Source organism: Zalophus californianus, chromosome 10, assembly GCF_009762305.2.
Source record: "Zalophus californianus isolate mZalCal1 chromosome 10, mZalCal1.pri.v2, whole genome shotgun sequence".
NCBI lineage: Eukaryota > Metazoa > Chordata > Mammalia > Carnivora > Otariidae > Zalophus > Zalophus californianus.
Window position 1 is genome coordinate 4116357 of NC_045604.1, and position 15493 is coordinate 4131849.

At 45.1% G+C, this 15493-nt stretch overlaps 2 protein-coding genes across 2 annotated transcripts; one reads left to right on the top strand and one right to left on the bottom strand.

Moving 5' to 3' along the window:
• Nucleotides 1-2614: 2614 nt before the first annotated feature.
• FCER1A (Fc fragment of IgE receptor Ia) lies at nt 2615-8817 on the top strand. The gene is made up of 5 exons (XM_027612436.1): nt 2615-2707; nt 3141-3161; nt 4203-4466; nt 6784-7041; nt 8465-8817. The coding sequence occupies exons 1-5, from the start codon at nt 2644-2646 to the stop codon at nt 8647-8649; spliced, it is 792 nt and encodes a 263-aa protein (XP_027468237.1). The 5' UTR covers nt 2615-2643; the 3' UTR covers nt 8650-8817.
• A 5059-nt stretch (nt 8818-13876) lies between these two features.
• On the bottom strand, nt 13877-14947 carry LOC113932660 (olfactory receptor 10J3). The gene is given in 1 exon segment (XM_027611949.2): nt 13877-14947. A coding segment is annotated over 1 exon segment (1071 nt).
• Nucleotides 14948-15493: the final 546 nt, after the last annotated feature.

Here is a 15493-nt window from a genome sequence, read left to right on the forward strand (position 1 = left end):
TTCTCTTTTTGAACCCATTTTCATGGCTGCAAAATGACTTAATTTGATAGTCACTGGATGCAGTTGTAAATTGTAAACAACAAGGCAAATGTCGGCACTGAAATCAAGTGGCAATTTTAGTCACGAAATGGTCATCTGAATGATCCATAACATATTTTATTTGTTTAGATTATCACCAGTGGAAAATGTATGTATTTTCTCATTTTAAAAACTTGCAGATCCTTGAGCAATCCTATGAGAAACACTGGCCAATAGGGATGGTCACCAAAACATCCTGAATTTTCTTTTCTTTTTTTTTTTTTTAAGATTTTATTTGTTCATTTGACAGAGAGAGAGAACACAAGCAGGGGGAGTGGCAGAGGGAGAGAGAGAAGTGACTCCCCACTGAGCAGAGAGCCTGATGCAGGACTCTCGATCCCAGGACCCTGGGATCCTGACCTGAGCCGAAGGCAGACGCTTCACCAACTGAGCCACCCAAGCGCCCCATCCTGAATGTTCTGACACTGAATCTCTTTCCAATACTCAGTCCACTGTTCACATCCCTTGTCAGACCAGACAGTCTAGTTTTGGGTCCGACACTGGAGGTCTGACCCAAAGTCCTCCAGTGTTTTCTTGAGCCTCTGTGAAAATCTTGCCTGTTTTGAAGGAAAGGACAATTTCTCTAGAAACTGCCCAGTTTAAAGCACCTATTTCACCTTTGTCTGGTCTTCCTCATTTCTTCAAAACCCAGACCAGTGCTTTTCAATCCGATCAGACCCCATCTTGCAGTATATATTTGGTGACACTCTCCTTGCTCTTTTGGTAGGAATGCACAGATCATGGACTCACCTAGCAGAGGTGGAGTTGGGGGGCTATAGAAAGTTAACCTTTATGACCCCTCACTGGCATGGGCCCTTCCAAGGTCCTGAAGGAGGTCATATGCTTTTGTAAAATTTACAGAAGTCAGATATTTTAGCCACGTTTGGATGAGACTTCCTTTCCTACTGGCACACGAGGGTAGCTGCAGGAAGGTTCTGGGATCCAGCTAAGGAGGACGTGGGTTGAGGGAATTCTGCCCTGGTTTAGTGTAAGAGATGCATGGAGTTCGCAGTTCCTTCCAGGTAGGGTAAGACAGGGTGAGGCACTTCGAGCCAGCATGGTGGGAATGGCCTCCAGGAAAACTCCACCGAAGAGCCAACTGTCTTGGCTTCGGGACACAAAGGTAGAGGGCCGGCGATCGGGCTGCAGCATGACTGCATCCTCCAGGACTCGGCGCTGGAAATTTGCGGGCAGCGAAGGAAAACCGAGGTTGAAATATCTGGAGTCAGAAGCTAATCTTGTCAAAACTTTTTCCCGAGTGTCAGATGTCTATAAAATTGTAAGCAGAGGATTTGGTTCATTTCTGTGTCTAGTGAAAATGGAAGGAAGTTCTCGCTCTTCAGGAATATTCTCAGTAATGTGAAATACAGAATTATAAACACACCATGATGCTTTTGTCTTCTCGTTCATGGAAATAAAAACAAAGCAGAATTTATCAGGATTCCTGTGTTTGTAAGCCACAAACCTCTAACAGTACTACAAACAGTGAGGGTGTTTCATAGAAACTGCATTTTCCATGTACCCCAAGTATCAATAATAGAAAACAATACTGATCAGCAATGCTAGGGGAAAGAATGAGTTGTATTTCTAGTTTCTCTATTTAAAAGTGATAATACAAGGGGCACCTGGGTGGCTTAGTCAGTTGGGCATCTGCCTTCGGCTGGGGTCATGATCTCAGGGTCCTGGGATCGAGCCCCACATCGGGCTCCCTGCTCGGCGGGGAGCCTGCTTCTCCTTCTCCCTCGACCTCTCCCCGCCTGCTTGTGCTTGCTCTCTTTCTCTCTGTCAAATAAATTTTTTTAAAAATGATAATACAATATCACTGTCTGATGAAGAGGATCAAAGAGTACTTAGTAAAGATACATAGGAAAAGAAAAGTATGAGTGCAATGCTTAGCAGCGAATTGTTATTTTTTCTGGATTTTTATAATGTATGTGTCATTTTTTGGCTTTTATATATTTCATAACTTATTGTGATATAATTTCTTCTTCTGAATAGTCATTCTAATACCTAATATTGTATTCATAATTTTCTTTTCTTTCTTTCTTTGATAGAGAGAGAGAGAGAGAGAAAGAGAGAGAGAGAACACAAGCAGGGGGCAGAGGCAGAGGGAGAAGGAGACTCCCCGCTCAGCAGGGAGCCCGATGCGGGTCTCGATCCCTGGGATCATGACTTGAGCCAAAGGCAGATGCTTAACCAGCTGAGCCACCCAGGTGCCCCTATATTCATAATTTTCTATTCAATTTTTTAAAGAGGGCCCAAACTGTGGGAGTTCTGGATCCACCTCTCCTACACACATAAAGTCTTAACATAAAGAAGAAATAAAGCAAAATAACTTTATGATAATAAAACATATCCATGGCAAGTGTGCTGGCTACACGCACTAGCAGGTAAATGTGAAATTGCCCAATTAGGCACTACTCTGACTATTACCGCCAGAGAAGGCAAACCGAGGTGCAGCTGATGAGTTCACCAGATATGATACAGAAAACATTTCCTTCTCCTTTTTGGCTTCAAGTCTATTTTAAGGCTTCAAGTCTCCAGTCCAGTCGGCACTTGGGAGCCATGGAGGAGATGCCTATTCCCAAGGGAGGCCCTGCTCTGCTGTGGATGGCGTTGCTGCTCTTCTGTAAGTAGACGTTCAGTGACACCCCCCCCCCACCCCAGAGGGACCAAGATGGATCTGGGGAGCAGCTGGGGTAGGAACACTGACAGTTTTCATGGTGATTTTTTCTAAGCCACATGCAAACCACGGGGCATCTCCTGGGGATTCTGTAGTGGACACAAGCTGGAGAGCAGAGCAAATCAGACTGAGCAAGACTTAAGGGGGAGCAAGCCTGAAAATCTGTCCTTGCCATCACTCTGGCATCTCCCAGAGGGCAAGGGAGGGAGGACAGAGGAAAGAGAGAAGTTTCTTCTCTCCAAGGGTCAGGTTCCTTAGAAGTTGCTTGGCCCTTAAAACTCCATGGATGTAGACCTCATCACTGTACCCATATCTCTGTCCTTAGGAGTGCTAGAAGGCTGGGAGTAGCCACTAACTTTTCTCTTCTGGACTTTTGCAGCTCTAGAGGGCATGTCAGCAGGTGAGTCCTCTGTCCTTGCTCTGTCAGCCTCAACATGGCTGGGCACAGCTACCCCCCTCACTGTTTCTCTTCACCCCATCTCCTCTGCTTTCTAATGATGAGGCATCTTCCCTCCCTGTCCAACCTGAGCCCTGCTTGCACCCTGCCTGTCTTCCTTCTTTCCCCCATTCCCAACAGCTTTAAAAGAACCACCTCATTCTCTTGGGACACCCCACCTCTTTTTTTGCAACAACCATGTCTGTGGAACATCTAAACATCCAAGTGCCACCCAGGCACCACCACACAACCTCTTTCAGTTCCTACATCGTCATCATCTTAGTACTGTCACCATTTTGCTGTTGAGGACTTTGTCTAATTAAGTGCCTTGCTGGAGGTCTCACAGCCAGCCAAGGGCCAGCTTCTAACACAAGCCCCTTGGGTCCAAGTCTAGCTCTGTTTCTGCACCCTTCCTCATCACCACCTGCCACTTCCTAGGCTTTGGTCAAATTTGTACCACATTTCTTTGTTCCTAAAAACCTATTAAGGCTGATTCTCTCAGCGTTTCTCACTTCCTTCCAGAACTGACATGTATTTTTCACTCCATATGCACTTACAGTTAAATAGTCATAAAAATTTAGAGCTGGGAAAGACTATGTTTCATCTAGTCCAACACATTTATTCATCCATTAGTCACATATTCATCCACTCAGTAAATGTTTAATGAACACGTACTATGTACCAACCATTGTGCGGAGCTAGGGCTGAACATGACAGACATCGCCTCTGCCTTACCAGAGGCTGCAGTCCTCACTGGCTTGTTTGTTTCTTTAATACCCCACATTCATGTCCTGTCTTTCTGCCTAGGTTGGGAGCTCCCCAGAGCTACAGTACTGTGTCTTCCTTCTGTAATCCTAGGAATCAGGACAGTTTCTTATTAGCGGCGGTCCAAGGGTAGACTGACCGCTCACTGACTCTTGTCATGTCTGTACTTTAGAGCCTGGACAGTTTTCTCTGCCCCTTCCCCCCATCTATGTCTCTTTCTACAATTTGATCTCCTCCAAGATACCTCGAAACCTACGGTGTCCTTGAACCCACCATGGAATAGAATATTGAAAGAGGATAGTGTGACTTTTATATGTTATGAGAACAACTCCCTTGAAGTCAACTCTGCTGTGTGGACCCACAACAACATCAGCTTGGAAGAGACATCCTCACGTTTGAACATTGTGAAAGCCCAAATCCAGGACAGTGGGGAATACAGGTGTCAAAACAACGGATCCACCCTGAGTGAACCGAGTGAACCTGTGTACCTAGGAGTCTTTGCAGGTAAGTTCCAGGACTATAGAAAAATAGATCCCCCTATGTGAGGAATGGCCCATCCAAAGATGGGGAGAGATCAAGTTATTCCAGGGTTAGCGCACCGGGGTGGGACTCTGGTCTCTCACTCAAGACCTGCCCGTAGCTCTCCTTCCACCCTTACTCCTGCCCAGCCTTGCTTCATTCTATGTTCTGGCCATCTCCCACCTCCCAGTGTTATCCCTCTACTCCTACCTTATCTCTCTTCTGCCTGGGGCAGATGTTTATGATATGTACAAATGGTAGGTTGGATATGTGAATGTTGCAAAGAGCTGAACATCTGAAATAGGATCAAAAGGTCTGATTGTAAAATTTGCTCAACAAATGTCCTCCCTGCTATTCCTTATGTTCCACAAATAAGTGAAACCATATGATAATTGACCTTCTCTGCTTGACTTATTTCACTTAAGCGTAATCTCCTCCATGGAGGACATTAGAAGAAGGAAGGGAAAGATGAAGGGGGCGGAAATCAGAGGGAGCAATGAACCATGAGAGACGATGGACTCTGAGAAACAAACCGAGCGTTCTAGAGGGGAGAGGGGTGGGGGGATGGGTTAGCCCGGTGATGGGTATTAAGGAGGGCACGTACTGCGTGGAGCCCTGGCTGTTATATGAAAACAATGAATCGTGGATCACTACATCAAAAACTAATGATGTATTGTATGGTGACTAACATAATAAAATAAAATTAAAAAAAAAAGGCCTAGTTAACCTAAAGAAGTTTCAGCAAAGAGATTAGAAGCCCTGTAGCAAGTAAATCCATGTGACCTGCTGGATCAGTGTTAGGTAGTTTGTTGAGGGTCAAATACTACAGTTAGCTCTGGGTTGCTTTGGCTTGAAGAATTTAAGATCTTTAAGATCTTATCTCCCCAGCATTGTGGATTATAAAAGATCTTTAAGATCTTTACCTTTAAGATATCTTTAAGATCTCCCCAGCATTGTGGATTATAAAAATATCATTCAAAAGACACCTCTTGGCTCCTTAGTATGTTTTATGATACATGGAAGTGATATATTAACTGAAGTTGCAAAACTGCCTATTTCCTACAATCCAGTTAAAAACTGTATTCATGTTACTAAAGTCACAATACCAAGTGTAATAACTTTCTTTAATGAATCACAAATAAAAGCCATGGGAAAATTTAAAAAAAATTGCTCAACAATTTCTATGCAGCACGACCTGGATATTAGGTTGCACTCTTGGTTTTGAAAGACATCCATGTAGATCCCTCAACAGCCTTCGCTTTTACTGAAGAACAAATCTTATATTCGCTTCAACTTTGTGACTCTTCCACTGCCACCGATTAGCACAGCTTGCTTAGGCCCATGGGGTTAGTTAGAAAATGCCGGATGAACAAAGGAAGGACTTCATTTAAATCGCTAGGTCATGGATATATTTTACTTTATATTTTTTAATGTAAATATATTTAAGGTATAAGCATACTTTATATTTTCCTCTTGAGTGAAAAGAGGTGTGGCAGCATCCATATGCAAATTCCAGATACAAAGTAAAGTAGCATGGAATAGCTTCTTTATTTCCTTGGAAGAGATTCTAGAAAACTCCTCCCGGACTGCTCTAAACTGTGCCTGCACAGCCTAGCCAGATTTTTGTCCAAAATTTTCCTTCAGTGAGTTTCAATTCCTACAATGACATTAGAGAACCTGACTCTTATATTTTACAAAATCATTGTTAACAAGTATTTGTTGAGTACCTACCCCCGAGGTAATGGTGTTGGGCACTGGGGATATAATATAAGGATCAGACATGGCCCCTGGCCTCCTGAAGTATGGAGCCAAATGAAGAAGAGGACATTAAGTGAGTGACTACGCACACATAATTAAAATTGGCATTCACGTTCTGGGGAAGTTTTGGAGCCAACTATGAGTAATGGTAGAAGTAGGGAGCCCCTAAGAGGCAAGAGGACAAGACAGACCTGCCCCTAGGTGAGGACTTCCTGGACAGGGTAGTTTTATTCCCCTTAGTGACCAGAACTGGTGCCGATGGAGCTGAAGGGACCCGCCTCCCCTCTAAAAGCATCCACGGACGGGCTCAGCAGAAATGTCAGAGTGGTTTTCTGGCCCCCGACTCACTCCTCAGGAGGAGAGAGGATTTATCAATATAGAGGACAGACTCTAAGAATTATTTTGTGACATTATGAGCCAAGAAATGGGTTCATGATAAACCATGGTTTTTGACACATGCTCTGTGCGTGACCACTTTTATTTTTGTTTCTCTCTGTGTCTATCTCTCCATTTGCTGTTACATAACCTAACGAATGCTCTTCAGAGTGGCTGCTCCTTCAAGCCTCTGCTGAGGTGCTGATGGAGGGTGAGTCCATCCATATCAGGTGCCATAGTTGGAGGAATTTGAACATCTCAAAGGTGACCTACTACAGGAATGGCATAGCCCTCAAGTACAAGTATGATAACTTTGACATGCCCATTGCCAATGCCACAATAAGGGACAGTGGCAGCTATTACTGCACGGCCTGGATTCAGAGGCTAAATCACACCTCTGTCCCCCTCAACATTATTGTGAAAAAAGGTGAGTTGGTAAAGCAAGAGGGGTGCCCGTAGCAGGGGAAGGGAGAGAGCAACCCCAGCCTGAAGTGGCTGCAGCATGCAGCAAGGGACAGCAGTGGACAGCAGTGGTGCCTTGTGAGTCTGCTGGCCTGTGGGTGATACCTGTTCACATTGTGGGATTTCTGTGAAGACTAAATGCGATATTGGGAAATGGATGTGTAGCCTGTTAAGTGCTACCCAAGCATGATGGATCACAATTCTTGGTTTGATCTCAAAGTCCTCTTTTGCTCCTGGGGAGAACACTTATATTTATCAAATTGAAAGGGAGTCTCAAAGTTAAAGGAACGAAGGCTGTGAGGAGCTTGAAGACGCCATGCTGGCGGAGGAGAGCTGGGGAAGGAGATCCATGGGCCACGGGCTGAGTGCCCAAGTCAGGAGGAGACAGAGGCTCATGAAGAGAGCCGGGCTGGTAGGCTGCCTCCAGGGCCAAAGATAAAGATGCTCCTTCCTAACTCCAGAGAAGAGAGGGAGCCTTTGGAATATCTGCCTTGCAAGAAGGAAATTAGATTTTTTTGCTTGGCAGATTTGGCTCATACTAATGTCTAAAAAAGCACAAGACCAGAAGCCAGAATTAAGCTTTAATGCCAATCTTCTGTTAACTAGTCTGAGACCTAAGTGCTATTTAATTGTCATTGGCCTTCTAGTATCCTTATTTGTAAAGTAAATGGTTTGGTCTAGATGCCACTTGGGGAATTTTAAAAATACTTAACACTTCGCATCTCATCTCCTGAGGTTCTGATTTAACTGGTTTGGAGGACTGGGCATCAGTATTTTTAAAAGCCCTTTCAAGGTAACAGTCATGTGCAGCCAGTGCTGAGAGCTGCTAGTCTAGGTAATCCCTGGGGGAGGGGGTTTCTGGCTATAATAGTCTGGGGCTCTATAATTCTAGGATAATCACAAAAATCAGCACCTTGCAAACAGAATAACAGAATCACAAGAGAGGGGAATTGGAAGGCAGCTTAAAGAAGCTCTAGCCCAGTATCTTTGTTTCACCCAATAGGCAGGCGGTAAATGATGAATGATTCAGAAATGAGGCAGTGCTAACCCCCACCCCTGCCCTATCTCCTGTCCACCCCCAAATCATATGAGGGCACTGGTCCTGTGAGCTCCAAGAAAGGGGCCGTCTTTCCTCTGACCTTTCCCCTTGGGCACATTGGCTAGAAGAGCTGTAGCCAGGGGTTATGGGGGAGATCTCAGGAGTCCCGGGGTTCCAGGAAGCATAGACAGAGGAACCTAAATCCATGGGTGTTGCTCTCTGGTCCTGGATGCCATGTCATGCTAGTGCTAGAAGACAGAGGACTGTGCTAAGTCCTTCTCTTAGGGAGGATGAAGTCCTGAACCTCATTCATCAATTCCTCATATGACTTGTTTCTTGTTGCATCTAGATTCCTCCAACCGGAATGGTCACCGAAGCAAATACTCCTGGCTACAATTTCTGATCCCATTGTTGGTGGTGATTCTGTTTGCTGTGGACACAGGACTGTTTATCTTGACCCAGCAACAGTTGACACTGCTCTTGAAGACTAAGAGGACCAGGAAGAACAAAAAGCCAGACCCCAAAAAGAATTGATGTCACTGCTTAAGAAACATTAGCAAGAGCAACTTCTTTCTGGCATCCACAATCCCTTCTCCATCATCAAACACAGCTCCCAATGTCACACAGGGAGGTCTGCACTCAAGGCTTTACAGAACTGCTTCATTAAACAACTCAAACTGATTAAGTAGCATGTAATAGTAAGTTCTCAATAAATATCAGTTAAATAAATAAAAGAATGACTAGATTCATCTGTGAAAGAGAAGTACAATTTGAATAAAAGAGATATGAAACCAGGTAACATGATGCTTCTGAGTATTTGAGGCTTGCTACTTTCTTTTTTGTTTCTAGAGGCAGGAACCTTGAAGTTCTAGACTAGAGTTGTCTTCTCTTAACCACTCTAAGTCTGGACTAGGACTACAAAGACATGGGGGGGATGCTGGTGAGATTGACCATTTTTATGCTCACTTCAACATACCATTTATGAGCTTCTAGCTTTTGCTGAATCTGGGGCAATCTTGGGCCCTAGGGCTCTGAGGGGTGAGACTCAGTCTAAGATTCCCCTGTGATTGTTTCTCCCTCTAACATCTCTCAAACTTGTGTCTTGAATACCTTCTTACAGCAACTGAACTAAGCATCTTGGAGAAATCCCCCTCAAATAACTGCCAGAACTCTCAGCTCTGAAAACAGGGATCTCAGGCAAAGCAGCCTTTGCTTTCCCACCCCCACCCCACCTTTGCCCATGGAGACAGTTACACAGGGGCCTGGGGAAAGGATTAGGGAAGAGAGGCAACCTATTGTCAGTGCTGACCATGAGTTCACAACAGTCAATGAGAGATCAGAATTATCTATAGCTTCACTATGTTTTAGAACAATTACTAACATAAGGAGGAAGTGAATCCAGGGGGAAATTTGTAAATACCCATGAGACTGAGAAGTCCCATTTTCTCCAAAAGATGTTTTTGGATCACAAAGCAGAGAGAATTACTGGAGCTTTTTTTTTTCTTTTTTAATATAGATATCTGGTATGAATCTCCTTAACACTCTCTAGTTGTTTTTGTTTTGTTTTGTTTTCCAAATCATTTCAGAGAGGTAAGAAATGACCAGATTCCCAGTGAACAGCCTGGGCACTTGGTTTCACATAAACAGGCCTGGTGAGTGGAGAAGAGATTTTTCCTGCAATAACAGGACAGGAAAAGTTCCCGCAGGAGGCTCCTTGGTGTTGCTCCGGACACTCCCCCCTGCCTTTAAGGGAAGACAGAAGATCCATGAGACCTTGAGACCATGGTCTTGCCACCACCTTCACTAACAACATCTTGCTTCACAGAGTCCTAGACATGGCATCATACACATCAGACCAGAGAGCAAGCGACTTACTCCTTTGTTGGGTCTAAGGCCAAATGACCCAGAGTGAAGAGTTGAGAGATATTTAACATGGATAGGAAGTCCAGACTTGATCAGCTTGAGATACAACTTCTGAGAGGTCTTCTAGGTTCTGGTATATCACAATTCACCTCCACCTCCCCTTCATCCCCACCCCAAGCTTGCAAGGGCTCTGCAGAGAGCACGAACCTGGATCTTTAGGCCCCTGTGAACTAGCTGTGTGACTGGAGAAAGTCACTTGCTGGTGTCTGAGATTCCATTTCTTTGTAAAAAGAGCAGTTTGGACTAGGCAGCCTCTAAGCTTCCTCGAGCCCGGATGTCCTGTCCTTGGTGACTTGAAAGCCTACTTCCCATGCGGTGACTACACAGGCTCAGAGGTTCAGAATGCATCCCCAAGAAGCTCTGGGGTGAATTCTACCTTCATCCTCCACACATTGTCTTCACTGTGCTCTTCCATGGATCTGAATCTCAGATTTGTCTGAGACTTTGTCTACCATTCATTTCTACCCGTTTCCTTCCTTCCCATACATCGCTTCTTTCATAAGGAATGTGGAACAGAATCAGGGCTTAAAATTTTGTGGAGCTCTAAAATACTGCATTTAAAAAGATATGTTTTTATTTTTATATACATAAAATACTTTGTCTATGCCAGAGAGGGAGTAAGTACGTTATACCAGTGATTGAAATGGAGATAATCCATCCCTGCTTCACTGTTAGTGCCTCTTCTGCTACCTCCAATCTCTTACTACATTGGTCTAGGTCAGTTCACAGAGCAAATTTTCTTTCCCACAGTTGCTGTTCCAAAATGGCGGCCACAAATCATCATGAATTCCCAACATTAGAGATTGGTTTTTTGAAAATCAACTCAGTTAACTCCCTACTGGTGGCCAGAGAAAGACAAATTCCCTTGGTTACCTCGAGCATGCAAACTCAGACAAAACATCCACCTTGTCAGTATGTTGGGGAATTGAGTGCTTGAAAAAAAGTTCTGCTTTTTCTCTTCTCATGAAATGGGAAGTGACACAACAGGATCATCTCCTTGACCCCAGAGATGGGAGATTTATGTTAAGAATGGCAGAGGCACCTGCCAGCCTGGGCTCCTAGATAACCTCGAAGAGTGGTCCTGTCTTCCTGCCTTAAGTTGTCTGCCCAGCTCTGGACAGTAACTCACCAAGCTCAAGTCCCCACCTGGTGTTTCATCAACCTTCATAGCATTCCCACCCCCAAACCTTTTACCTACAACTGTGCCCAGGATCACTATCAAGTTAGCTTGTACACATCACTTGTAGCATCCACACTCTTTCCCTTCCTGAAAAGTGGAATGACAGATCCTCACATTTAGCCTTCCCCATATTTGAAATTTTAAAAATATCAATAAAAATATGAGTGTGGTCAGCAATCTCACCGCACAGTAATTGAATGGAAATCCAGGGCTGCAATGCAACTGAAAATTGCTCGCAGAAAAAATTCTGAAGATAAAGGAATGACTTCTTGTGGATTCTGAGAAAAGTTACAATTTTTTATTTTTTTTCACCAGTTTTCAAGAAGATAATACTGTACTACTACCAACTAAATGGAGCCACAGGAAATATACTTCAATTAATAGGTTGAATTTTTTTTAAATTGAGATATAGGAGCCACTGGCCTTCAGCCCTCACTAGAATATGTCAAGGCTAAAAATCTGGGTTCTCAGCTTGCCAAGTGCTGTTCTAGAAATGGGATCTGAAAACACTACAGATTAGGATCCTCAGAAAACAGATTCTGAAACAGACCGAAATGTGACAGGGTTCTTAGTGAGTGCCCTCAGCACCAACACCTGTGTGAGAGTGAAGGCGGTGGACCCCCGCAAAGGGAGAAGCTGAAATGCAATGTAGTCACAGCAAATATCAAACCATTTCACAGACAGAGCCCTGGAGCTGGGATGGCCCTTTGTAATCACCTTAGATTGAAGTCCAGGGGCCGGTCTTCACACCCTGAAGTAGACAAGTCTTTGGAGGCAGGGTGCCCTGGGAAGATGTGTGACTCTGGAGAAAGTAGCTCTTCAGCAAGAACAATTTCCAAAGAGCCACTCAACTGACCGCTGTTGGCCCAACTCCCTCCCAGCAGCTTGGGGGAATGAATGTGTGGGTCCTGAAGATGTGCCATCTGAGTAGGGTAGCACAGTACACAGTTGTACTGAGTACAACTGCGCTAGAAGAGAGTGAAGCCCCAGCCGTCAGACCTCTACTTAACAGCTTTTTATCTGGATTAAGCAGAATCACTAAGCCCAAAATTTTTTATAATTTCAACTATTCTCACAGCAAAGCACTGGTACTATCATTTCTAGAAATATGGACATGGAGGCAAAGGTATCTTTGGTCTCCAGGTCACCTTCACACACTAATGTTCTTTGCAAAGTCAGACATGTTGACTGGACTCAGAGACTTTGTTAATTTCCACTGCCGTGTCCCATCCCCCGGAACCAGCAGACCTCAGGACACTCTCACAAGTGATACCTTGCCTGTGCAGGGTCACCCCATGGCATCAGCTCAATTGCGGGGACCATAAGAGCTGTGTCTGGAACTCAGGTTATGTATGCTCATTCCTTAGTGTAGAAGGCCAGAGTGGAGCAGAAGGATGAGGGAGAAAGGACTCACCCAGAGCGCACACGTTCACCTTCTGTGATGCTCAGACAGGAATGCTGTTTTTAAGTCAGTTTTTAAGTTGGGAGTATCTCAGAAGAAACTTCTGAAGATTAACCTCTGCAGGCTTAGGAGCTTACCAGAAAGTTTTTTATTTAAGTCAAGCTTCAAACTTCTGCTCATTAATAAGTGTTTTCAGAAGTTGTAGTTAAAGCGCTCACATTCTTAACAACGTATCAGAGAGTTTAGGTCTACCCTGCAAAAGAACTATGCTTTGCTTGGCTCCTTCCAGCTTCTGTGTTTTTCACTCCCAGGTTGGAAACATGGAAGGTGTTGAACTTTTCATCACGTTCCCCTTTACATCTGGGGTTTTCTCACCTAGCCATCTCCAAACAGTGGACGACCCACCTCTGTGCTCTCAGTAGCTGATGACTTTTTGCTTTCTCACATTTGCACCGTTCATTCCAAGGAATGGCCAGGTAGGGCAGTTCTACCACTTGGAAAGTGTGTACCCAACCTCCTGAAGATTCCTCAGGCTGTTTTGGGATATTAGCAATTAGCAAAAACAGATTACATGAAAGTCCTCAATGTCCACAGAAGAGAATATGCATGTGTCTCCTCACTTGTTAAAAAGTTTGCACAAACTACTCTACATCCCTACCAACAACAGTGAGTCTTTCTCAGGTGGCTTCCAAATACTTTGTTCATGGGCTTTTTAGAACGCTGCTGGTTTTGTGTCTCAATGGAGTTGTATAGTTGTGTGCACACATGTGTGACAGGACACAGTGGGGAGTGACCCAGGCAGGTAAATCTTTCCCCTCTAGTCTTGAGCATTTGCTAAGCCATTTTTTTAAAGATTTATTTATTTATTTGTCAGAGAGAGAATGAGCAGGGGGAGGGGAGAGGGGCAGAGGGAGAGGGACAGGCAGACTCCCTGCTGAGCATAGAGCTGGACGTTAGGCTCAATCCCAGGACCCTGGGATCATGACCTGAGCAGAAGGCAGATGCTTAACTGACTGAGCCACCCAGGTGCCCCACTGATTGATTGACTTATTGATTGACTGATGGCAAACCACTTTTTATCCTCTCTGAAGGAGGGCATAGGAAACCATGACAAACTCATATGGAAGCCCACAGTTTTGGTCCCTTTACTTTAGTCTATTCTTCTTGATCTCATACTTAGAAGCATTACTGAAACAGCATTAAAACCAATATATATTTACAAAAGCAAATAAAAGGCTTTCAATAATCTCTCCTCGTTAAGAGGAAAGGAGCTTCCACCCCACAGCTCTGTGCAGAGCATCTTTGACATCCTTGTTCCTCAGGCTGTACACAACAGGGTTCAGCAAGGGGGTGATGACCATGTAGGTCACAGAGATTAGTCTGTCCTGCCCCAGGGAACTCTGGGACTTGGGTTTGAGGTAGATGATGGAGGCGCAGCCATAGTGGACAATGACCACCGTGAGGTGGGAGGCGCAGGTGGCAAAGGCCTTCTTCCGGCCCTCGGCTGAAGCGATCTTAAGGATGGTGGAGATGATGAGGATGTAGGAGATGAAGACCAGGCCCATGGGTAGAACTAGAACACAGACACTGACAACAAAGCTGATGATCTCATTGACAGTGGAATCAGCACAGGCCAGCTTCAGCAGGGGCCTCACATCACAGAAGAAGTGAGAAATGACAAAGGCATCACAGAAGGGCAGGCCAAACACAGATGTTACCTGGACAATGGCCATGCCCAGACCAATTCCCAGTGATCCGCATGCTCACTGGACACAGGCCTCTTTACCCATGCTTCCCGAGTACTGTAGGGGGTTGCAGATGGCCACATAGTGGTTGTACCCCATGGCCGTGAGCAGGAAGCAGTTGTTGATGCCGAAGGTGAGATAGAAGAAGAGCTGAGTGGCACAGCCTTGGACAGCAATGGGCTGCTGGGGGCTTAGGAGGCCGGAAAGCATATGGGGAATGATGGCCACGGCGTAGCAGGTCTCAGAGAGGGAGAGCATGCTCAGGAAGAAGTACATGGGGGTGTGGAGGTGATGGTCCAGATGAATAATAGTCACGATGACAACATTGCCGGAGAGAGTTAGCAGGTACAAAGTTAGAAAGACAGCAAAGAAGACAAGCCTGTGCTGCCGCCCAAAGGTGGAGAACCCTTCCAAGAGGAACTCGGTCACAGCAGTGGAGTTTGGCATTGGCACTGAGGGGGGTCTAGGTCTGGGCAAAGGACAGGTGTGCTGAGCCAACCGTGAAAGAGCGTAGGTTAAGTCAAGGCCTTCAGTAAAAAGTGTGTCCACTGGCTGAGCAATGCCCTGGACCTCAAGGGTCATTGGTATCTGCTGCTGTCATCGCCTTTGCCCACTCTCTTCTTTGGCTCTACAGAAGTGTTACCCCAGGACCCTGAGATTGATGGCAGAGAGAGATCTGAGAGAAAAAGTAGAGACAGAGTAAAGGAAAGATGAGTAGAGGTAATTACCCAGACATCAGAGAGGTGAGTCCAGGTCAAGAAAGAAGCTCAGCACTACAGTTCCTCCTCAAACACTCTTGAATTTGCTGGGAAGGGTCCAGTGAGGAACAGTAACTGAGGTGGAAGACAGAATATAGCTGAGGCTGATATCCTTTCAACACCGGTCAGAATGCAGTGTCACTGCCAAATGCCCCAGCACCATCCTGCAATGATCTCTGCTCCTCCAGAACCCTATCTAGGTCCTAGGCTTCACTTCCCTAAGCCCAGAACCTAAAACTCCCCAGTGATCGTGAAAGACTAGAAATGGCAGCATTTCAACAAAAAGTTTCTCCTGAAAACCCTGCACCAAGTATTCTCTAGGGCCATGGACAATGGTTTGATAAGGCATGGCAGGTATTCAGCTTATCTT

Coding starts and splice junctions, on each gene's coding strand:
- FCER1A (XM_027612436.1), top strand. CDS start 2,644: ATGGAGGAGATGCCTATTCCCAAGGGAGGCCCTGCTCTGCTGTGGATG. Junction 4,467..6,783: donor GTACCTAGGAGTCTTTGCAG/GTAAGTTCCAGG, acceptor AATGCTCTTCAG/AGTGGCTGCTCCTTCAAGCC. Junction 7,042..8,464: donor CAACATTATTGTGAAAAAAG/GTGAGTTGGTAA, acceptor TGTTGCATCTAG/ATTCCTCCAACCGGAATGGT.